The sequence below is a fragment of the Anthonomus grandis genome, chromosome 4, assembly GCF_022605725.1.
Source record: "Anthonomus grandis grandis chromosome 4, icAntGran1.3, whole genome shotgun sequence".
Lineage (NCBI taxonomy): Eukaryota > Metazoa > Arthropoda > Insecta > Coleoptera > Curculionidae > Anthonomus > Anthonomus grandis.
The window spans coordinates 20,709,184-20,733,293 of NC_065549.1; the positions used below are offsets into that span (position 1 = coordinate 20,709,184).

Here is a 24,110-nt window from a genome sequence, read left to right on the forward strand (position 1 = left end):
GGGCGCACTCTGATTAGATCAACAAAAATTAAAATTCTTTCCTATAAAATCGTCGAGAAAAAAATCGAATCTGTCCCGGTATCAGCGCCAATCTTTCGCATCTTAAAAAGATACCATTACCATATCTTTTAAATCGAGGTTAAAACATATGCACCAAAATAAAAATAGTCTCGGAATACCTCAGGGAGACATCGGACATTCATCTGATCGTTACATCAAGGCGGACGACTATCGAACAGCTCGCTCCGATCTAGTTGAATAAAATAGATCATTTAAATCAAACTGCGCTACGGCTCTCCGTTCTACAACAGCATATTTGAATTTCCTTGCCTTCGTGCAAAGCGTGGAATAAGAATGTCTACCATAAAATACCGAGTTTGATCTTAATGTGTGTGAATGTCCGTTTTTTCTTAAACCTAGGCATATAGGAAACTGTATTCAATGGTACTGGTAAATGTCAGACGTCAACGTTAGGTGATGTAGAATGTGGAATCTGAAAAACGTCTGACTGGAAATACCTAAAGATGAAAGTGTGCCACCTAAAAACTATAAATAAATAATATTTCTTTTATTTCTAAAAGGCTGGATCCTTCTTTAGTTGTTTTTTTTATCTCTTTCCAAAGTTTTTTAATATTATTATTATGTACAAAGAGATTAGAGAAACTTTAGGATTTAACAAACCAATAAGACTTTCCAGTTCCACACTTTCTTGTTTCTATGTTTCTTGTTTCTAAGTTTTTTTGTTTCTATGTTAGGTGGAGGTTAATATCTTCTGATCACCCATCAGCTATTATTTTGATATACCTACATTCCTGTCCAATATACATAATATAGCAAACAGATCCATTAAGCTTACTTTCATGACAACAATTAACGAAACATTATTTCAATGTTTGCATATCCAACCCGCCCACAATCATCGATATTATTATTTTAGCACACTCTCTATTAAGACATTTCTTGCTTTCTGCATCACCTTTCAACTTTTTTATTGTTTCTCTCATCTTAGGCACCATTCTCATTAGTTATGTTCTTCTCCTAAAAATTAAATTTTCTCTTTACACCATCTTCACTTCTTTCCCTCTAATAAGGCTCTTTTCGACTGAAAATTATCTGTCACAAACTTTCTTGCCGGTAGTGCTATAGCTAAACTTTATCGTTGTCCCTATTAATGTTTTCCTATCCATTTCCAATAAAGAGATGTTTTGATTTTCTACTTTTCTTTATTTTTCTATTAGGATAACTTCCTAAGTCTCAAACTCAAAACACGCTTTATATAATTGGGTTGGTAACTAGCAGAGCATCAATAACCTTTTGTATCTTTTTCGCACTATAAGTAAAATTGATCTTTAAAGGTAACATTTTAATCAGTTATAACATAACCTCACATATTATTTATTTAATTACAGGAAGGGACTGCCATACCGACATAGATGAGTGCGCGTCGAATCCTTGCAAAAACGGTGGAGAATGTGTCGACCAAGTTAATGGCTACAGGTGCATATGTCCAGTAGGGATCACGGGACATGAATGTGAAGTAAGTGTTTTTACATACCGGTGATAGGCCTTTGACATTGTTAAACGTGAAATCAAAATATTGATTCTTATTACTTCAAAAGCCGTATGAAAGGTCGCAATATCCATCTAATTTATGAGATTATCGGTTGTACGATTCTAAAATAGTTGTATAAAAATTCAGGTCAGGTATAATTAAGAGGTAATGAATAAAGAACCGACCCGATCACGAAGTAGTAATGAAAGTAATCAAAAAAAGTCTATGGCCAACAAAAACATGATGTATCTCTTTTTGTAATTAAGCTATCTTTAAATTGGTGGGTTTGGTAGGTAACGTTTTGTACGAATTTTTTTTCATAGGAGGAGTCACTTTATTAAGGTTGATTTGGTAACGGTGTGATTATGAAATAAAAGGAAATATTTTTTTAGTGAGAAATACAAACAAACCATCATAAGAATATATTAGTTAGTTCCCATATCTTTCATATGATTTTAACCTCATAATAATCACCTTTTCATAAAATACTTTGGATTTAATAATTATGCGCTTCTAATTAACTACAAGCCTACAAATATTTTCTGAATATCAGAGCAGTCTTAAATCACAAGACTATCTGTACTGCTATAAATTATAACCCAATTACCCGTGGTTATCCAATTAAACTAATGTAAATGCGTTGTTAATGATTTGTCCGACAATATATTCAAAATAATTAGGGATAATTAGCCGGCAGCAAAAGAAAACCGCTTTGTCAATCAACTTGATAGCACTTAAAGCAGGCTCCATAAGTTTTCTTATGCTGTCTGTGCTGATTACTTAATAATTTTAATTTAAAGGTAAAGGCAACATAAAAATCGGAATCCGTTGTTGGTATTTCTTAGGTTTGTCATTAATGTCAGACCAAGTCAAAAAATCGGTAATAAAAAAAGTAGGTTGATTATGTTTTTACCCAAATTATATTGTAAACTTCAGCTTACATCGAATTTTTATAAGTGATTTTTCTTAAATAGAACGATCATTTGCCCACTTTCAAGTCTTTCACCCTTCCCGTACTACAGAAAAAAAGATAGAGATTGACATACACAAAATATTGTTTTTGATAAGAAAAGAAACCTGCTTACATCCAAATATCATAGTGATATTCCAAAACAAAAATATTGAAGTATTTAAAAAATACAGATATTGTCAAAAGTGCATATTTATGGGATAATACCTGAGTATGGGAGATGCAGAACCATTTTAACTCGAAATAATTTACCAATAAATTCACAAGAACCTATTGTGGCTGATACATACTCCTGTTGGATAGTCCACAGGAAGCAATCAATAATTTAATTTTTGCAGAGACGCTTTGATTAGTCAAGCACAGACTCAAATACTGCATATTAAATTGCTGTTTTATTGATGTATTTCAGTTTTTTCTTAAAATTTTAATTGTATTTTTTAACCTTTTGATTCTTGATTCTGATAGTGTTGTATCTTTAATCTAGTGTCATCTGCATAATAAATTAATTGTTCTTTAAGTTTAAGAACATAATTAAACTAAGAAAAGTTAAGGAGCCAAGATTGTTCCCAGAGGTATTCCCATTTTTATGTTGTTTTTTTTTGCTGATGTATGTACCTAGATGAGTTCTCAATGACGAGCCTCCTATTCCATATGGATGAAATTATCCAGTAATTTTTTATGAGGCGCGGTTTTAAACGCCTTTGCCAGATTCAGACACAGACTACATATATGCTTTATAGTCAGATCTATGCTTGAGAGTGCGGGTGTGAAACCAAATTCATTGCGAGACAGGATTTTATTGTTTAGATCAGTTAGATCATTTTGTAATCTTACTTTTTTATTAAGAGCTTTTTCAAAGAATTTTTTGTTACAGATATTGGAGGATAATTGATGTTTTAAATTGTAAAGGAATTATACCATTTATAAAATTTAATTTAATTTTATGTGCAAATGGCTTTTTTAGCTAAAATAAGTTTATATCTAAAAAATTTATTGTAAAACGGGTGTAAGTTGAATTGAATATGTAAAATCCAAGTTTTTAGGCACTTAGACCTGATCATTTTGATTAAAATATTATTCATCAAATACTAAATTATACCTCTCAATATTAAGGTCGTTTGGATTTAAGTTAAGTAAGTCATCAGGATTCAAGTTCGGTTATAGTATTATCTCTTTAATCCAATGACGTTGCGTTGCTGCATCAGATTAAGTGATGCCTTCCGAAAAAGCCTGATTAAGCTGAAAAGAAGATCACCTTATGTAATATAAGCTATAATAGTATATAAGCTTACCAGCAAACTTAACGCACCCCTTGATAAAGGTTGTACATTTTTTTAAAAATTTAAATTTAATAAAATATATTGGAATTTTTGGAATGACCATAATACAACAATATTTTAACACTGGTTTTTATCGAAATCTTTTTACTTGTAAATTTTCTGACTAGCTATTGTTTTACCCCAGCCGAATGTGCTCAAGCAATATTTTTACCCTCAGGGATATCAATTATCGAAGAATAATCGGCTTTATGTATGCTTAAAATCTCGTTAATGTATCTGGGAGGCCGACATTCAAAAAATCCTGGTCAAGATAGAAATCGTGAGCCTCAGGACCGCTTTCAAGATTTCTGCTTTGAGACAAAGATTATTAACAGCTAGATTTCTACAAACACAACTACAGCAATATCGGATAAAACCCACGTGTATATGAATAGGTCGCGGGCTACTTTAATCCCACAATATGATAAGATAAGGTGAAACTTTGGCAGAGCACACATCGCTCAATTTTTTAAACATTGTGAATAAGTTATTTGATCTGATGAGTCTGATGAAAGATATTGTCTAGAGACTGGAATAAGGGTATCAAAGATTAATTGAGGGACTTTAAAATGCGACTAGCTAACGACGAAGACCTGCTATTTTGAGCATAAAACATTAAATTATTGAAAATTATGTTATAATATTATAGTCTCGGCTAACACTTGGTCAAAAAATGGTTTCATCAACTCCATCTCCTTAACGCAAAATAAGTTTAAATGCAAAGACAGAGACTTACGATAGAGAATAAAATAAAAATCTTTAATATTAAATAAATATTTCAATAAATTTTTTTATGGTTTATCTATTTGTTATTGTTTGTTTTTTACATTGCTAGACAAAATAAAAATCAAAATTTGACCTTCGCAAACGATGGGTGCTCCATTACGTGTGTCTGGGTTATGATAAAAAAAAATGAAACCAAAGTGATACAAAACCAGTTAGTTACACTAATAATTATTAATAAAGCGTTGAACAAATTAACCAATTACTAGTTGCCAATAAAAAATCGGTTTGTCAATCAAGGGAATATCGCAAGTAGCGGCTTCCAAGCTTATTTGTTTTGTTTGTTACTTCATGTTCCGTGGCCAATTACGCGGTTAAATGTCGCCATGGGCAGTCTGTGTTGCTCCGCGTATACATTAGTGTAGCTTAAATTGTTTCGCCTCGAGAGCGGCGTGCAAGTATAAACGCACCTGATTATCTTTAATATCTTTCACTTAATATCTTTCTACGCGCGTTTTGTTATCCACCTTTTTTTCTTCAGCCAAATTAAATGGCTGTAATGTAAATTGGAACTTGCTGTCCCTTTTGTTCTGTTTATGATGCTATAAAGTTTATTCAGAAATAACTTCAATAATCTGAAAAACAAAGGTAAGAACAAAAATGCATTTTTGAAAAAGCACATAAGCACTGAGCCAGTGCTAGTCATTAAATAAAAAAAATTAAATTTATACCAAATTGTTTATATATAATATAATAGCACGGAGCCTAACCGTTCCCAGTCCATTCCTGCCTAAGTGAAATTTCTTCCATTTCCCTTTCCATTGTCCTTTGAGTTTTTCTTTAATATCTTTTAATTAAAATCTATATAATAGAGCAATAAATACATATTAGAAAGAAATAAATCGATTGATCAAAACGAATCGCATATTTTTTCTACTACAAAGTTCAATGCTATTTCTTATGGTTTCAATAGTTTTTTTCTGTTTTTTGTTCTAAGAAAATATCAATATGCATTGGTTCCATCTTTTTATTTTACTTGATGTAGTGGTATAATAATAATAATAATGTGTTAACAAAGCATATACCTGAACGTGGAGAACTAAAAGTGGAGACGGAAGCACTTATCCCTGCATGGCAAGAACAAGCGATCGCAACTAACTATCTCAAAACAAAAATCGTAATAAGGATTTTTTCAGACCAAAAATGTATACTGTGTCAGACAAAATGTGTGGTTATTTACCATGTTATTTCAGCTTGCTCAATTCTTTCCAAGAACGAATATATTGAACGTCACAACGCAGTTGCCACTTCCTCTGGAGTATATGTAGATTACGGCATTAAGACAAAATGTAGAGCATGAAGACAATAGTTTTATGCTGGTGGTCATAGGAGTACTAAAGCTCATTTCACAGTACACACACTCAACTGTCAAAGAAATACCGGGCAATCACCATTTTACAGACTCAACAAAAAAAACTGTCTTACTGAAAACCGCCCATATTGTTTAAGTGTTGAACTAAAGCCGATAATAATAAGTAAAAGAGTTATATAATTTTGAAAAAGTGAAGGTCATCCCCGTTGTTCTCTCATGTATGGGACTAATTCCAAAGAAACTACAAGATTCGCTAAAAGATTTAGATATTCCTGAAATAATTTACCAAGTAATGCAAAAGTCTGTAATACTTGAACAACATCGTTAGATAATTTTTGGATTAGTAACACCAACGACAGTCTTGCCCTTGGGCCGACTACCGTTAAAAACTCCAATTTAAAATTCAGTGCTTAAAAAAAGATAATATATGACTGGATCGCGTAAAACTTAAATATTAGTACAAAATCTTAAGCTAGTCTCTTATTAGTATTAAAGGAGCAGCTTAAGATTTCAAATATATAATCTGAAAATAGCACTTAAGAGATCTTAGCAACAAATATTATTCTTTAGAAACAAATATTAACAGCCTGGAGAGAAGCAGACTTACGCAGATTAGAATTTTACAATAGTTTCAGGTCAATGCAAAATTATTGCCTTAGAATAAGGTAAATATGCAGTTAGTTAGAGCTTCATTAAACCAGCTATTAGTTTTCACTGTCCTTATAGGATATTATGATATATGATTTCCTTATAGGAATACAATGTATAAAACTCATAGTATCATTGACAGGAGGATCTCATCAGGAGCACCTATCTCTAGGCATTGTGATTCATTCCTTTATGCTAGTTCCTTATGTTTATGGAATTTTGATTTTATCGCTCACTGATACTTCCTCACACATATCTGAACCGAAGTTACTTCTAACAACAAATATTTTGCTATGCGAGACTTATAAAGACAAAACCGTTTTAACCTTTCAAAAATTAATGTGGGATATACATAGTATGTTCAAGGTATATATTGATAATCAACCAAGGAGTATTTGATAATCATGCACTTATAAATAATCTACCAAATCTACCAAACTGAATTTATTAGACTTTAAATAAATTAAAAGCAAATGGATTATCTGCTTACTAGGAAATATTTTTCTTAACAGCTATAAGATAAAAAGTTATAAATAGAAGTACAATCAAATGTGCAGAGAAGCACAAGATATAGCAAATATTTAAATCTTTTGCTAGATATTGAAAGTGAGTTATCAAGAATAGTTTGAAGAATATAATTATATTTAGGAATTTTCTTTGTTTTAATCCACTTGATATAGGAGACCAAAAAAAATTATTAGTGTATTAATGTGGGACTAAGCTTGCGATGATAATACTTAAATTGACATTAAAGAAAATGAATATCTGATTGATTGATTGATTTGAAACTTGTATATTTATTATTTGCTGAGGCTGATATGTAAAAGCAAACCTGATAGATTGCCTCAAGTTGCCTTGGAGGCATATTATTTTGTTTCAATGGCTTATATTCATATCTTGATTTTTAGATGGCGCCTCAGGCACTCATATTCAAACACGTGGGAGAATTCTTGAACTGGTTACGGAATGAAGATATTCCTTCAACAAAAATTATATCGTAATGCTTATATTTCGTAACAGTGATAAAAAGAAAGGATTTTCAATGCACAATATGTGGTATTAGTTTGTCGGACTAAAGAAAAACCCATGCAATTTAATTCGCGCAATGTAATTTAATAAAATATATTGGTACATGATATTTTCTTATATAATCTACTCCTAAATTTTTTTAATACTTCTTCCACTTCTCAAGTCTCCAACGGCAGTATCGAGTTGTTGCGTTTATACTATCGATATTCCAGGTCACGAGTTTGGCATGTATGCGTGCGAGCTGGTACTCTGCAGGGCATTTCCGGATTCGCGAACACATTGTTGGAATTAGCGATCGCCGGCAAGAACAATCACTTAAATTCAAATCTGTATAACACGACCCGAGTTTAAATGAATGCCGTACACGGACTGGCTTCGGGTGCAGGTCCATTTGTCTTTCAGAATAACTTTTTGCACAGAAGGCTTATTCAGGCCAAAATAAAAAAAAGATTATACCCTTTTAATCGATTTTATAAAAACACTATAAAATCAAACATAAAAATTCCATTCTTTACTACACTTAATTTAAATGAGCCATTAACGAAATTTATTAGCCACACTGTTTTTTTAGTAACTACCTATTGATTAGCATTTTAGAATCATTTAGCCTGTCATGTTTACCGTACTACTTAAAAACAAATCCATAACATTTTGAGTTGATTAATCTCTCTTATTTGAAGTGAACGTTACCTTTTAACCGATTTTAAACAGTCCGTGGCAGAAATGGTAGTAAAGCCATTTTTCTAACCGGTGACCATTTATTTTCTTGTCGTTTACGCGGTTTTTGCTTTCGATATGGTCGTTTCATAGCCGGTTTTTCTGGGTTAATTTTTTAATTTATAAACTAGATAAATCTTGATAAGTCAAATTGATAATAAAAATATTTTTTTTTAGAACGATTATGATCACTGTAACCCAGACCCGTGCCAAAATAGAGCTCCGTGCTTCAAGGCTCAAAACGATTACTACTGCCATTGTCCAGAGGGATGGACTGGGAAAAACTGCAGTCAAGCAAAGGTTGTATGTGATAATCCTCCATGTGAAAGTGGTAAGTAATATTTATGATAATTTTTTCATCCAATAACTAAAACATGGAAAAAAAGGATCAGCTTTTTTTTGGACATTTTTTTTTAGAGGTGACAGCAGTTTCGGCACTTATTTCCATCATCTTTAGTGCTATAATAAAAATGTTTTGTAGGCGATTGTTATTTGCGACAAATATTTTTTTTATTTAAATTAAAACTGATTTTTGTCAAAAATTGAAAAAAAAACTTGATACAACAGTAATGAAGCCTAAAGAATGTCTTTACTATAAAGTTTTATACAAACATTATAGTAAATTTTATTTCATTTATATTAATTTTAATTTTTAATAAAAATAGTTCTTATATGATATACCATACGATAAGGCTATTTTTAAAACTCTATATAATAATTATTATAAAGAGACCGAAATTAAAAATTCATATAATTGCTTTATTTTGTAAATCTTACTCAAAAAGCTCTTTTTTGTTTTAAACTAAAATAAGATTTTTGTTTTAAAAGAAATTTATTTTACTCGTATGTACATTTTAACTGTGAGATCTACCATGTTAAAAAATTATCGTCTTAGTTATTTTTTCGTAACTTTTCGTTTTAGCTTGAATTTAAAGACATATATATGATTTAGTAGTTTTAAGGCAAATAACACCTACAATTTTTTAACATTTTTATTGTAGCTCTGAAGATGGTAGAAATTAGTGCTGCAACATTGTTTTTCTAGCAAAAAAAGCTTTTTTTTTATCTAAGTAATATTTAGATTTTTCTAAATATTTTGCTTGATAACTATTTAGCACAAACCATATAGATATTTTTGTGTAATAAGCATTGCTAATTCAGAAAGTGTAAAATATTTTTTGTCTAACCCAAGTACAAAAAATGTATTTGAATTTAAAACATTTACTATTTTCGATAATATAAAATAAAAACATCTTTTAAAATCCGTTTGATGGTAAACGTTACCACTTACATATACAATAATAAATACTAATAAGTCAGGTTGAAATAATATTTTATGGAACTACCTTAAAGAACCGGTCTCAGTAATGCAATATGGGGCAACCAATACCATTACCATTAATTCTTATAATCACAAAAATCTTTATTACAACTCTTAATCCTCGCAAAGCAATACATTACACTTGTCATACGTAGATCCAAAGCTTTAATATAAGTCGTTTAATAGCGCAAAAAAGTGATTTATATGTATTTTATTTTACCGTGCATAGTAACCCGTATTGAAAAGAAATTGGAGTTACCTTAAAAAATCTAGCAAAATATCTTATGAAAAGAAATCTAAAGAAATAAGAAATTCATAGGGTAAACAAGAAGATGAATTAACGTTAGATTTAAAGAACATGTAGCTCATGTGAAATACAAAAAGGGTCGAACATGCTTTAAATACTGGCGACAGATGAAAATAAGCAAACTTTCGTTGCAATACAATTTGTAAGTAGTTTTAGTTTAGTTTTAATCTTCTCCCGAAGATGCTAACATCGTTAGCGAAACACGTGTCGAGAGTGAAAATAAAGTTTTGGTTAGTGGTAAAACTGTAGACTGTCACGCAAAAGTTTCCAATCATAGGACGATTTTTTTTAATGTCTTCTTAACATTGTCATGCTTCCATAGATGTTAATTTCTTCTATATATGCGATAGCGGGTCTCATAGAAATAATGACATAACCTGGTCGTTAAATTAAAGTTTGCAATCCATTATTAATTTAACACCGATATAAGAAGTGTTACACCCCAGAAGGAATAATTTCGTCAACTTAATTTTTTCGAAATGAGCTAGCCGTACATCAAGAATGAAACGATAACATGTGCAAGAATTTTTATAGACAAGTAGTAAGAAAAAAATAATAATGTGTTTGGCGACCCCGTAACTGAATATACTCCTATATACATCTGGACATCGACAAAACGCGAACTTTTTGATAAAAGTCCTTAGTCTAACGAGCAATATTGGGACGTGTGTTGTTTGAAGAAGAAGTAACGTGGTGAAGAAGGTGAAAAAGAATGTATGAACGGCTCCCTACATAAGGCAGTAAAGTCATATTGCCTCGAACAAAGAGAAGGGGTGATCGTCTAACATAGGCTCCCCAAACCATTACTTTAACAGTTCTGTGTAAATGCCTCTCAACAGGAAATCCAATATCAAGTGTGTTCTTTACCGTGTGTCTTACCCTTCTACGGCCATGGTGCATACCTAGACAGGATCGGTATTCGTAGCTCCAGTTCAAACGTTGACGACAATGGTGAAGGGTATGAAGAAAGTTCAAAGGCTCGAATGCAACGAAAGAGTGACGGCATAGTAACAGGTCTAGCTGCTTCTCCAAATCATTGGCCAGCGATCTGACGCGTAGTATCAAAACGGTCTCGTAGGGCTTGTGGTATGCCTCCGTTTACTAGTCGGCCTTCTTCGTATTCCTCTTCTTCTATCCATATCCCCGACACACACGCATTACTATCATTGCCGTACAATTAACAGGGCGGCCAATTTCGCGATAAGACAAACCAACATTTCAACCCCTGTCAAAAAATCGCTAACATGGTCATAATTTTGACGTCTTTGCACTCGAGGCCTTTTGTTATGCCTAACAGTAAACGGACAAACAATAACTAAAAATATCTGTACTAATCAGCTCTCAGAAAATGCTTTTTTCACAAAAAATAAGACATGAAATTTTAAGAATGGTAAACAAAAACAAAGATAAAATATTGTATTTGTTACCGCATGTTTTTAATTAGTAATTTATTGTTGAATAATTAGGTTGAAGAAATTATTCCTAGCATTATCCATCCCCCCATTAGTAATTTTCCTAATAAAAACGTTCTTTTATTAAAGATTCACATGGATTCCGATTTCAAGATGGATTACATATAAATCCGGACCTCTCTCAATTTGTCTTTTAAATCCGAACCAAAATTCAAATCCAGTAATATTCTGATGTTGCATTGAAAAGTTTCTCTCTATTGGCATGTAGGATTGATTGTAAACTATAGTGCGTAAGCACGAATATTTGGTAACAAACTTTTCCTGTCAGAATGTGGATCCAGGCATATGATCACGAAATAGAACATGGGCAAATACGAAATGCTTTTTAAAGGTTAAGATGTCAGTGCTCTCATACTGATTCAGGGTTTATTATGGAGGATTCTGAATTGAAAATAGAAAAACGAACTACCACGAATTTTTATTATAATTTTTTTTAATTATATTTGTTTTTAAGATTTCTTAATTGCATCAATCCTCCTTTATTTTCATATTTGATATGGATGATGACTCGACTATAGATTAAATTTATAAATGCTTGATTAAGAAATATTATCCTGTATTTTCAATGTAAACATCTCCTTGTTAGAATAATAAATTTCACCACTTTTTCTAACCCATATTTCTTAAAAACCGCATTTGTAATAGCTTCATTATTTTACAGTTTTATACCTTAGTTTTTAACCCATCCCGTCAATTAGAGAGGAGCCCCGTATATTTGCCGTGACCACTTCAGCCTTTCATTTCTTAAACAACAGGGGGCCTCGAGTCCCCCGCAGTCTTTGCCTCCCTTTTCCCCGTTTCGTTCGCATAAAATTGCCCTGTCAACTAAAGAATCTTAAAGAAAGATTCATGCGACTCCTACAAACGCTTAAATAAGCATAATTTAAACCTAAAAAGAAGGAATATGTTTGGTTCAATCGAAAATATTAAGTAAGCCAAAAAGATCAACTTTAGTGAAATCGCAATCAAGAAAAAAATCTCAAAATCGATTACTAACAATACTCTCTAGGCACCCATACAATTAACCCGAGATCGCACAATGGCTACAATGGTACAATACCAGAAATAACTAAGATGGTAGATAAAAATGAATATCGTTTGATCGTCCATTCAGCGCGCCTGACTAGCCACATTCTAAATGCCAAACAGAAGATGCAAACAGTTCTTTCATTTCTATTGTTGCGTACTGCAGATCGTATCTACAATAACTAGAAATCGAATTAAAGTTTTTTTAGATGTAATTATAGGTGTTAGGTCCGCGTGATCTTGTGATCTATCTTTTTTTCTTCTCGTGTAGCGGATAAGGCACTTCATTAGGATTCTATTATTTGTAGTCATGTCTTTGGTGGTGTATTAGACATAAAAATATAAGAGAGGTTCCTTAATTATAGTATACGATTAAGAATATCGGTTAGCCTATAAAAATATTCAATATTTTGATAAAAAAAATGTAAAACCATTGAAACTGGAAACTGGCGTATTACCTAAAGTACCAACATCACATAAAATAATCTTTCTAATACCGTGCGACTTTACGTCACTCTCTAGGATTCAGAACAATAGAAATATGACATTGAATTACCTCTGCTAAAAATTTTCTTAGCAGTATCTCTGCTTTAGTTGTTATAGTATCATTTACATGCAAATGTTCCTGGATTTAATTCCGTTAATGTTATATGCATTTATATTTTTTTTTTACGATGTTAGTTGTGGCAGAAAGAAAATTTAGTTTTATAATAATAATATAAAATATTTGATTATTAATCGTTAAAATAAATATATATCTAGATTAGTTATAATATTGATGTAACTATATTATTACTCTGACTTCAGACAGCAGCAATGTATCCTAAAATCAGTACAAATAAATCTATCAAAGCATCATAAGCAATTCAAGCTAAAATTACTGGTTTGCACTTCCTTGGCCTCACCGAAGTTAAAATTACAGTAATCAACTCTTAAAAATTACTTGCTCTTATAAATCTTACATAAAGAATCTGCATAATTTATCAATGAAAATTACAAACTTCTGTTCAAGTATGCTAACCTTTAAGAAAAGTCAAATATACTTTAATTTATTCTTCTGTTGCAGGCATCCATAATTGTGTGGTGGTTTCTGTGGGCGGCAGCAGATCTTCTCCACCCAGTTTATGTGGGGAGCATGGACACTGTGTCAATCAAGCCGGAGTTGGACACAAATGTCAATGCCAACCAGGGTATACTGGAAAGTACTGCCATGAAAGTAAGTATATAGTGAAAGACCTACCTATTCTAGTTACCCAATTTTTAACCATACGGATTCTATGAATATTTGTTTTCAGATATCAACGACTGCAAAATCAACCCCTGTGAAAATGGTGGCACTTGTGTGGACAAAGTCAATTCTTTTCAATGTATCTGCAACGAAGGATGGGAGGGTGCCTTATGCAGCATAAGTAAGACTCTTTTTAAAACATTATTAGTTTTTTCACTCGGATCATTACAGAATATATTTATGTAAACTAACTGGTTTTAGATACAGATGATTGTTCACCAAATCCCTGTCGAAATAACGGCACATGCATAGACGACGTAGCAGATTTCGAATGTCGCTGTAGAAACGGATGGAAAGGAAAAACGTGCAGCTTAAAAGACAGCCATTGCGACCATACTACTTGCAAAAATGGTGGAACGTGTCAGGATTTGGGTAGCAGTTTTGTGTGTAGATGTCCGCCTGGATGGGAGGGCACTACTTGTCATATCGTTAGACAGACCGCTTGTACTTCGAATCCTTGTTTGAATGGAGGTAAGTTTTAGAGTAGTACTAGCAATAACCTAATCAAAGTCTTCATTTTTCTATATGTATCTATTTATTTCATATTTCCGGAACTAATAGTTTAATAAAATAACTTAAAGCAATATTATACAAAACTATATTGGTTTAAGAGATCTTAGTCGCGGTCCAGACTCACGACGGTATTTTAGAATATTTGATAGATAATCTTAATAATCTTTTTTGCACAAGAGTTATATTGTTCCTATCTATCATTGCTACAAATCACATGGGTTTTTAAGAGGTTCAACATCTACGCTTTATCAGAGTGCTATGTTGGACCCATTGGAGATGGACTGTCAGGTAGTCAGAAATATACGGACTAGTCTAAAGCTTTCGATAGTCTCCATCATTGGTCACTGATGGCCAAATCAAAGGCTGCTTACTGGCTTTAATGAGCTGACTTAAAATAGTTGACCAGTTGACTAATTGGTGGGTTCCAAAAGGTTAAGGCTCGAATTGTGTACCTCAAGGTGACCAATGTATGCTATTACTTTTTAACCTACTCGTAAATGATACTGATAAGTTTAATAATTGGTGTCCACTTTTTGCTGATCACATGATGTTCATGATATGCTTTAAGATTAGAAATTCTGAGTAACATAAAGTTATTTTGCAACTATTTTTGAAAGATTTTCGTAATTGGTGGAACATACAAACAATATTTGTCTCTTAATGTTAGTAAATGCCACTACATTAGTTTCAGTAGAAATCTTTGCAGAATCGTCACAGATTATTATGGAAATCATGAATTATTATAAATGTTAAACTTAGATAGGTATAGTGTTTGATAACAAGTTAACTTTTTGAGAATCATAATAATTTCTATATCTAAAAAAAGAAAACGGTGGAATTCGTTCTGAGACCAACTTTGTAGCTTATTACTTTCTTTAATAACGATTCAGAATTTTTCCTCCTATCATGGTTTCTGATAGTCTGACCCGAAACCTATCCTTTATTCACTTCCAAGAGCTGCGGAACCATAACAGATTCCGTTAAACTGGCATTCCTTCGAACCTGTAACCCTACAAAATGGTCTTGGTCAGGTGGTGATTATTCTCGACGGTCCTCGGAATTGATCCGTTATTAATCCACCTGTCTTTTTATATATCAGATCGAAAATGCTTGCAAATTTGTCGCTGACTTGTCTTACCTTTAAGCATACCAGTGACTCTTAGCATTTCTGTCTCGGTTAAATGTCGCCATAAAATTTTTGAATGTAACTAAAAATTAACAAAAACACAAAAAATCAAATACAGGAGAGTATTCGGAATACAGTATTTGGACCAAACACATAACTGTTAAAAGGACGTTCTAAAATCTACATATTTAAAAAACACATTCTATTTTACCTAGCATTAACCTAGAAATTTAACTACAAATATATTGAATATATATTATAAATGTATAATAGAAATGTATATCGCCACTGTCATATATATAAAAAGTGCCCAACTCAAAAAAAGTAAACTTTACAGGAGACAAGAAGAGCCATTTAAAACTAAGATATTTTTGCTGTTCGATTTACTCTTCTCTAATTTTGCGTAATGAGTCCTTAATATAAGTGTTATAATCAGCACCAACAAAACTTTGGATCGCCTTTTTTACATCCAGAGCGGAGTTTATTAAAAAAATTAAGTAGAGAAATCTTTTAAAATAACAACAAACGTAATCTGCTGGTACGTTTATAACTCTACCAGAAATCCTTCTTTCAATAGAGGAGTGCATAAAAATCACACTTGTTCTAAATATTTTTGAATAATGCAGATATTATTTTAAAGTTTCGAGTTTAAAAGTGCATTAGGCAAAATGGAGTTGCGATTTTGTGCACCGCACCCGTGACTATAAAGAATTATATTACGTTTGTTGTCTATTTGTATCAAGAATGGGCAAAATTTTTGTGCTTAAAAAATTACAAATAATTAAAGCAAAATTTTGATATAAACATTGAAAAATATTTATGTTTACATAGAAACTGGTGGACTCCACCTATTAACGGAAGCTTAAATCATTGACACCAAATTATAAATATTTAAGTGCTTAAAAAAAATGGCACTTATATCTCGATTTCTGAAAAAGTGGACGTTTACAACACGCGGATCTATTAGATCCATGGATCAAATGATACACATATTTTTATTTAGTACAGCCTTGTTTACAAGGATTGATTTTGAGGGTTAAATTAGTGAAGGATTATCTTTAGGATTTTTTTATTGATCTTTAGGATTAAAGTGTCAGTGAGTTTAGACAAAGAATTATAGGACATAACCTCTAAATCTTTAAAAGTGTTATTGTTTAAAGATAATAAAAATAAACTAATAATTTCTTTTTCAAGGCTTAAGCTTGTCCTCTGTATTTTCTTCTTTATTTTTGTGTACAAAAATAAAAACCTCGTAAGCCAACATCCAGTAAAATATCAAACTTGTCATTTTGGTACTTCAAAATAGGTCCTAGGTGTTTACACAGAAAAAAACTAAATTTAATCTACCCTGTTTGGAAAGCTCAAATTCGCGTATCAAATTTTAGTGCGCTGCCGTTTACACAAATAGTCCTTGACAACTTACACGTCATTTGATGTGATGTGTTATTTTAAATATTCAAAATGAACTATATTTTAAATTTTAGGCACCTGTATAAACACCGGAGATTTCTACCAATGCATCTGTAGGGATGGCTTCGAAGGTTCGAACTGTCAAGATGACGTGAACGACTGTAACTCGCAGCCCTGTTACAACGGAGGCAAATGCATTGATGGCGTCAACTGGTTTTTATGCGAGTGCGCCAACGGATTTACGGGGCCCGACTGTAAAATTAATGTAAATGAGTGTGCCTCGAACCCTTGCGGCTATGGTGGTACTTGTATCGATGGAATTGGAGAGTACCAATGTATTTGTCCACCTGGGAGAAGAGGAAGGAACTGTAACAGTAAGTCCCATCATCTTATTGCACTTTACAACTACAACACACCTTGACCTTCATAAATATTAAATTCTAAATATTTGTTTTCAGTGGATGATATAGCCTACCTTCCAGCCCCAGGTAGTTGCCTGTGGAACAGTCATACCCTTGAAAACAACGTGACGTGGCAACACGAGTGCAATACTTGCATATGTAACAGCGGCGTTGTCAAGTGTACGAAAATGTGGTGCGGGCTGGGCAACTGCCGAAATTCTAACCAAGCCAGCAGTATGATGTGCAACTTAAACCAAGTTTGCGTGCCTTCGCCTGCCGAATCGTGCTTATCGCCCCCTTGTTTACCTTATGGTGAATGTAGGGAATTAGAAAGTGGTAAGATTTTATATGTTGCTCATAAGTATAATTGATAATTTAATAATATTTACTACAGGCCGCAGAGTAAAACCACCACTGTTACCCAGTCCAACCAGTTGCTGGCCAAACCAAGCGGTACTGAGTAACACTTGCGCAAGACTCACATTACTACTGGATAAAATAAAGCTTCCTCAGGGTACATCAGTTGAAGATCTTTGCAATGACCTAAGGGCTTTGTTGGCTAATCAACAAGCAATTGAAGGTTTGCAAGATAACTTGGTACTGCTATGTGATCTTAAGCCTGATTACAATGACACGGTTGAGGTTACCCTGGTAAGTACTAACTTGATTAAAAAGTTTAATAGAATTTGCTGACTCTGATGATTTCTTGAACAGTTTGGTAACAAATGGGTCCCAGACGGAATCCGCATTTTGGGAGAAGCGATCTCAAGGAAACAAACAGCCCTGTTAGCACTTACATCCATCGTAGAAGTAAAAGTGGAGACTGCTCTCGTATCCGAAGAGCAACAAAGCAATAAACTGTTGGTGGCTCTGGTCTGTTTTGTTATTATTGGACTAGCCACAGCAGTAGTGGCTGTTGTTTTGTATTTGAGACAGAGAAGAAGAAATATCGGGTTGAGTGGTGTGAACTTGTCTCCATCTTCGGAAACTTGCCATAGGAACCATGAGGATGAAAAGTCTAATAATTTGCAAAATGAAGAGAACCTTAGAAGGTAAGATAAAAGCCTTTGTAGTGACTAGTATTAATTTACATTTTACAATTTTGAAGTTACATTTGCTTCATTAACGGGACGACCCCATACCAAGAAATAACAATAAACGTAATATTAAATAAATAATGAGTAATAAATATGTAATTTTAACTTCTTTGAAAACACATAAACAATTAAATTAAATCCTGAACATGCCTTATAAATGTTGATAAGGAAGCAGAGTCCGTTTCAGGATAGCTTTACCGATTATTCTACACATATACATAAAACTATGCGACCCATAATTAGTTCAATGAAAGTTATTAAACCTATATAAAATAGAAAAGTGATTGGGATATACTTGAAGTTTGTCACTATGTTTAACTGATCTAGCTGTGCTATAGATATTAATATCAAATAGTCAAACAGTAAAAACTTTCCAAACTTAAAACTACGACAAATATCATTCAAAAATAAATTAACCTAAGTCTGTTAGATAAGTGGATCCCTTACTAATAAAGCCAAATTTCTCATCAATAAGACAAGACTTAAGACCAGAACTTGTGTCTGTATTTAAAAACCAATTTACAATTCAAGCAGAATGTTAATAATAGTTGGAAACATTACCTCTAAAATTATACCAATCAATGTTTTTTTTTCGAAAATATGCACGGACACGTCGATTAGTATTTTACATTAGCTTTATTTTAATGTAAAATTTTATTCAGGGTGTCTCAAATGAGATGTGACGTCACCGATAATTTTTTTGAATGGCCCTATTTTTTTAATGACTATTATTCTTAATGTGTTTAACAAGTTATACATAAGTGCCAAATTCCAATTATTTACTATTTGTCTTTTAAAAGATATTTAACAAATATTAACTAATTCGAAAAATGAATTCAATTCAATATTCTTTCTTTAAAAAATACTTGGAATGTGACATATGATAATACCTGCCATTGACATTCTCATAACAAATAAGTTAGGAGAGTATTATCACATTCAATTCATATTTGTACGACAAAACTGTTTACAGTTTGTTGTTCACCGTTCGTAAAATGCCACACTTTACTGAAACACAGAAGATTGAAAGAAAATAATCTTTCCTGAAGCAAATCCCTATGTCCCACCTACTAGGCAGATAGCTAGGGAACTGGCAATTAACCAGTCTTCAGTGGCAAGAGTTTTGAAACATGAATAAGTTCATCTCAGGACAGGAATATTCTACAAATAAAAATCCTACTCTGTGATGAACGTTTATGTTGAATTGTGTGATAAATCGTTAAAATTGTCGTTATTGAGCAAAAAAAAAACCACACTGGATGAGCGAAGCGAACCACACTTCCGAATTTGGCTATTTTGTTCCCTTGCTCTATAGAAGCTAACGTTCCGAATGGAAAGATCTAATTAACAGAACGACGTGACTCCTCATTTTATCGAATATGTTACATGTAAAATTAGAAAACTTATTTTTAAATTTACTGAATTGAGAAATATACTATCTTTTAAGACATTAAAATCTGTCTATTTTGCTTTAGTAGAATCTATAATTAATTAGTTACAATAGAATTAATAGTGCAGAAACGGTTATTAAAGTAATACTCTTTAAAAGGAAAAGATATCCTACGGAGCTGGTTTATAAACAGAGTGGCTTACTTTCACCAAAAGAGTTACATATGAAGGCAATAATTAGATTCATGTTAAAATCAGACTGGTATAACCAGAATATTAATCATGGGGTGAATAGAAAAAATTGAACACAAAATAATGTCTTATTACAAAACCCTAAGCATTCCATATGCCAGAATCACATATACTGTATAGGGCCAAAGGTTTATAACAGTTTCCCTGCATATTTAAGATCTAAACCATACCAGAAATTCAAAGGAGAAATAATTAAATGCATTACAGCAGAGAATGATCATAATTTGTACTAGTTTTTGGTTAATTGAATTATCTTTTTCGTTTTCTTTTTTCTTCTATGGTATTCTTTGATAAACGACCTTATATTTTTTCCTTTTGTCTTTAACTTTTCTTTATAATTTTGGATATGTGTTGTTTCTTTACAGTGTCATAACATTATATTTTTTTTAATTGCAATTGTATATCAATAGCTTGACCTCATGATTTTTTTGTTATTTATGATAAGAGTGCACACACAGTATTTTTAATAAAATACTGTTTATTTTTAATAAACACTGTATAAGGGTTAGCAGTAAGTAATAATTTAGAAATATTTATTTCTGTTTAACTTATATAATTTGGGATTCTAGTAAGTAGTTTAATGTTTGAATTGTGAGTAAAAAAGAACTATTGTACTTTGTTATACCTACTGTTGATAAAAAAAAATTGCAAGACCTGTCTGTGAGTACCCCTCACGGTCGGATTTAACTCCTTTGGACTTTTTCTTATGAGGTTACTTGAAGAGCAAAGATTTGAAGACTAAACCGGCAAATATTGAGGAATTGAAAGAACAAATAAGACAGGAATGTAAGCTAATTTCCGACGAAGTAATTAGAAATGTTCAAAACGAGTTTCAGTATCATTTAGGGTATTGTCAGTTAGTGAATTGACAACATTTTTAACACTTATTAAAGAAAGACTATTAAATTGAATTCATTTTTTGAATTAGATAATGTTTGTTAAATAACTTTTAAAAGACAAGGAGTAAGAAATTGAAATTTGACACTCATGTGTAACTTGTTAAATCTTTTAATAATATTCATTAAAAAAAATAAGATTGCCATTTAAAAAAAATTATCGATGACGTGTTATCTCACATTTGAGACACCCTGTATAAATATACTTTACATTAAAATAAAGGCAGTTTAATTCTGAGATACTCTGATCACATAAGGCGCAAAGGCAAACAAGTACTATCAATATTTAAATCATTAATAAAATTCAGTAATTTTACATAATTCTTAAGTAAAATGTATGTAATTTTAAATTTTTTGGAGCTTATCTGGAGAATCCCACAGACTATTAAATCCTTTAAAATAAGACGAAATCCATAAACAATTTCTATACTAGGAGCTAAACGAAATCAACACAACCTCTTCCTAATTAAAAATTTCTTTAATAAAAAAATGACTAAGGAACAGCTTCTAACCTTGTGGCAGGTTACGATAAGTTGAGTAAATTGTTAGGGCAATGTAGGTAATATCCGTTGCATACATAAAATACATATACACACCACCCAATATTATTCAATTACTGATTAGGAAAACTGTTAAGTTTAATTTTGATTAGAAAGAGGTCTGTATCTTAAGATTGTTATATTTATTTAATTCTTGTGACAGTTGTATTAGGTTTTCTTCCGAATTCTAGCATTACAATAATTTTAATAAACCGCCTATTATCACTTTCAAGTTTCATCATTATTGTTACCTTTAATAAATAGAGGCCCAACAATAGTATCACCCAATATTTTCGCTCACACATTGATTTTTTTCTAGATACTGTGTGTGTCCTTCCCCAAAAACGAGGATTTTCATCACTCCAGTATCTACAGTTGTGTAGATACTGGATTCTAATACTCTCTCTCTCTAATTATATCTACTAAAACAATTTTTTTAGCAACTCAGGAAAAATACGTAATTTTTCTGTGATTCCCTTGCAAAATTCTATTCTTCAGTCAGGGTCGTCTTCACGCAATTCCTGAAGAATTTGCATTTTGTATGGATGGAAATAACTTAATTTAAATACTTGACGTAAAAATGCATGATAAATTTCTATTATCGCTGAAGCTTGGCGTAGAGATAAGGTAGGATTTATAGCAAAATGTCTTAATACCTCTACTTGTGCCGCTTCATCAAGTACGCTTAACTCTTTTGTTTCCCATCAATCCTGTCTCTTCAGATTTGAGAATTACTTGCCTCACGTAAGTACAAGTATGACTTAAATTTTTTTCAGGATTTCTTTCGTTAAATAATGCAATAGTCCTTAAAACACAACGATTTTGAGAACCATAAAAACAAATTATTTCAATACTTCCAGCCGTGCTGTATTAATAGATGTTCTCGCTTGCCTTTTGTCCTATTTGATATTTTGTAGCAACAAGCGTTAAATAAAAAAGATGTAGAATTGCATTTTTTTGTAACTTTTATAAAAATTTCTTTTTATGCAGATTTTGTTCAAAAAAATGCCTTTTAAACAAATATTGCTAGCAAATTCTTTTGCCACTTTTAGTAAGCGATTTTTCTCTAATGTTCCTATATTAATATGGTAGGCTTATATTAATATGGTACCTAATGACCCTTAATCAAACCCTCGGTATATTGCGTCCACGTAAACTGAAAATTTTGGCATTTGGATCCAAAAACCAATAATAAAAATTTTAAATCGTATTTATAGATAGATAACTCATTTTTTGTTTCAGATATGCTAACCCGCTAAAAGAAGACGTGGGTAGCATGGCAAGCATCAACTCAGCCAGCGCGTGTGGTCTAGACATGCCCAGAGTTAGCGTGGTGCGCCCTCTTTCCTCTATGCTACCAAGCGAAAGCTCCAGCGAAATGCTCGAGATGATCTCCGAGGTTGAATGCCCGGGATCGCGTAAAACCATGTTGGTTTTACCGGGCACCAGCGCCTCAGAAAACAGTCTGAAGCTGAACGAGAGCATGACTCTGGACGGGTTGAGTCCCGCGCACCGAAGCAGTCAAATTATGCTCTACAAAGCTCAGAATCCGGACGTGCGAAAGAATACCGCGGCGTTCGACGACGCGACTGCGCACAAGGATTTTAGTAAGAATATCATTAATGTGAATAAGCAAAGGACTTTACAGCAACAGCAGAACACTAGTGCTAGTGCGGATGTTCTTACTGTGCTCGTGTGAGGGCGTTGAGCCAGTTTTAGGTGAATTAGCTTATATTTTTAGCGCAGAACGTAACTTGACGCACGCATAATGTTAGTTTGGTGGATACAGGGTGTTAATATTATTAAAACTTTTCTAATTTATATTACCAAATGATGAAAAACAGATTACTCCTACTATATATTCTTACAGTTAAACTAAATAAGAGCAACTTTAATGCAAATAATAAATTCTATTTCCATTTGAATGCCTAAATACACCCTGTACATCATATTTAACTTAATAACGAATATTATAATTTTAGACAACCAATATTTTGGTAAGACCTTTTTGATATATACGGTACTGTATTTTATTTGTGCAATTATACGTCTAGTGAAAAGATATACAATTTGTTTCTAAAACACAAAAATTAAATAGCGATCTATATTTGTAAATAATTTTAAATGACTTAATAAAAATGCTATATAATAAAGCATTTGTTAACAACCTAAATGGAGTAATGATCTCTTTTTTTTAATTCTTATAAAGGACACTCAAAGTGACACTAAATGTAAAATCGAAGTTTAAAACATAAAAATATAGTGTGATATTATTTAATATTAATTTCAAATTTTGTTTATCTTTGTTAGATTTTTTAAACTTTTTATTTTATTCTAGATATTAAACATGTAATTTTAAAATCATATCGAACGCTGTACATACGATTTGTTTTTATTTTTATTATTTTTTTTTGTATTTATTGTATGATTGTTCCTGATATTTTTTATACTATTTTTTTAGTTTGTACTATTTTGCATTTTTAGTTGATAGTCTAGTAAGATATCTGTGAACATTTCCTAGATTAATATTTATTTTTTTAGTGCAACTTTTTGGTGTATTTGAATAACGTTTTGTAAATATTTAATGTTTGTACATAAAAATATCTTATAGAAACTACAGAATATTTTGCCAGGATTGAATTTGATTTATTTTATTTTAGATAAGCGAAATATTCTGTAACATCAGTATTGTATAATAAACGTTAATGTTTTTAAAAGTTATATATAATTTTCGCATTTCTGC

At 32.0% G+C, this 24,110-nt stretch overlaps 1 protein-coding gene across 1 annotated transcript in view; it reads left to right on the forward strand.

The window, feature by feature from the left end:
• LOC126735702 (protein jagged-1b) overlaps positions 1-23,632 on the forward strand; it is a 196,801-nt gene extending 173,169 nt beyond the window's left edge. Inside the window, exons 9-18 of the mRNA XM_050439771.1 lie at positions 1,410-1,537; positions 8,508-8,661; positions 13,523-13,672; positions 13,752-13,865; positions 13,946-14,215; positions 16,868-17,167; positions 17,252-17,530; positions 17,589-17,845; positions 17,909-18,246; positions 22,610-23,632. Of these exons, the coding sequence (XP_050295728.1) occupies positions 1,410-1,537; positions 8,508-8,661; positions 13,523-13,672; positions 13,752-13,865; positions 13,946-14,215; positions 16,868-17,167; positions 17,252-17,530; positions 17,589-17,845; positions 17,909-18,246; positions 22,610-23,066 (2,447 nt within the window). The 3' untranslated portion in view covers positions 23,067-23,632. The remainder of the gene's footprint in view (positions 1-1,409; positions 1,538-8,507; positions 8,662-13,522; positions 13,673-13,751; positions 13,866-13,945; positions 14,216-16,867; positions 17,168-17,251; positions 17,531-17,588; positions 17,846-17,908; positions 18,247-22,609) is intronic.
• The last annotated feature ends 478 nt before the right edge of the window (positions 23,633-24,110 follow it).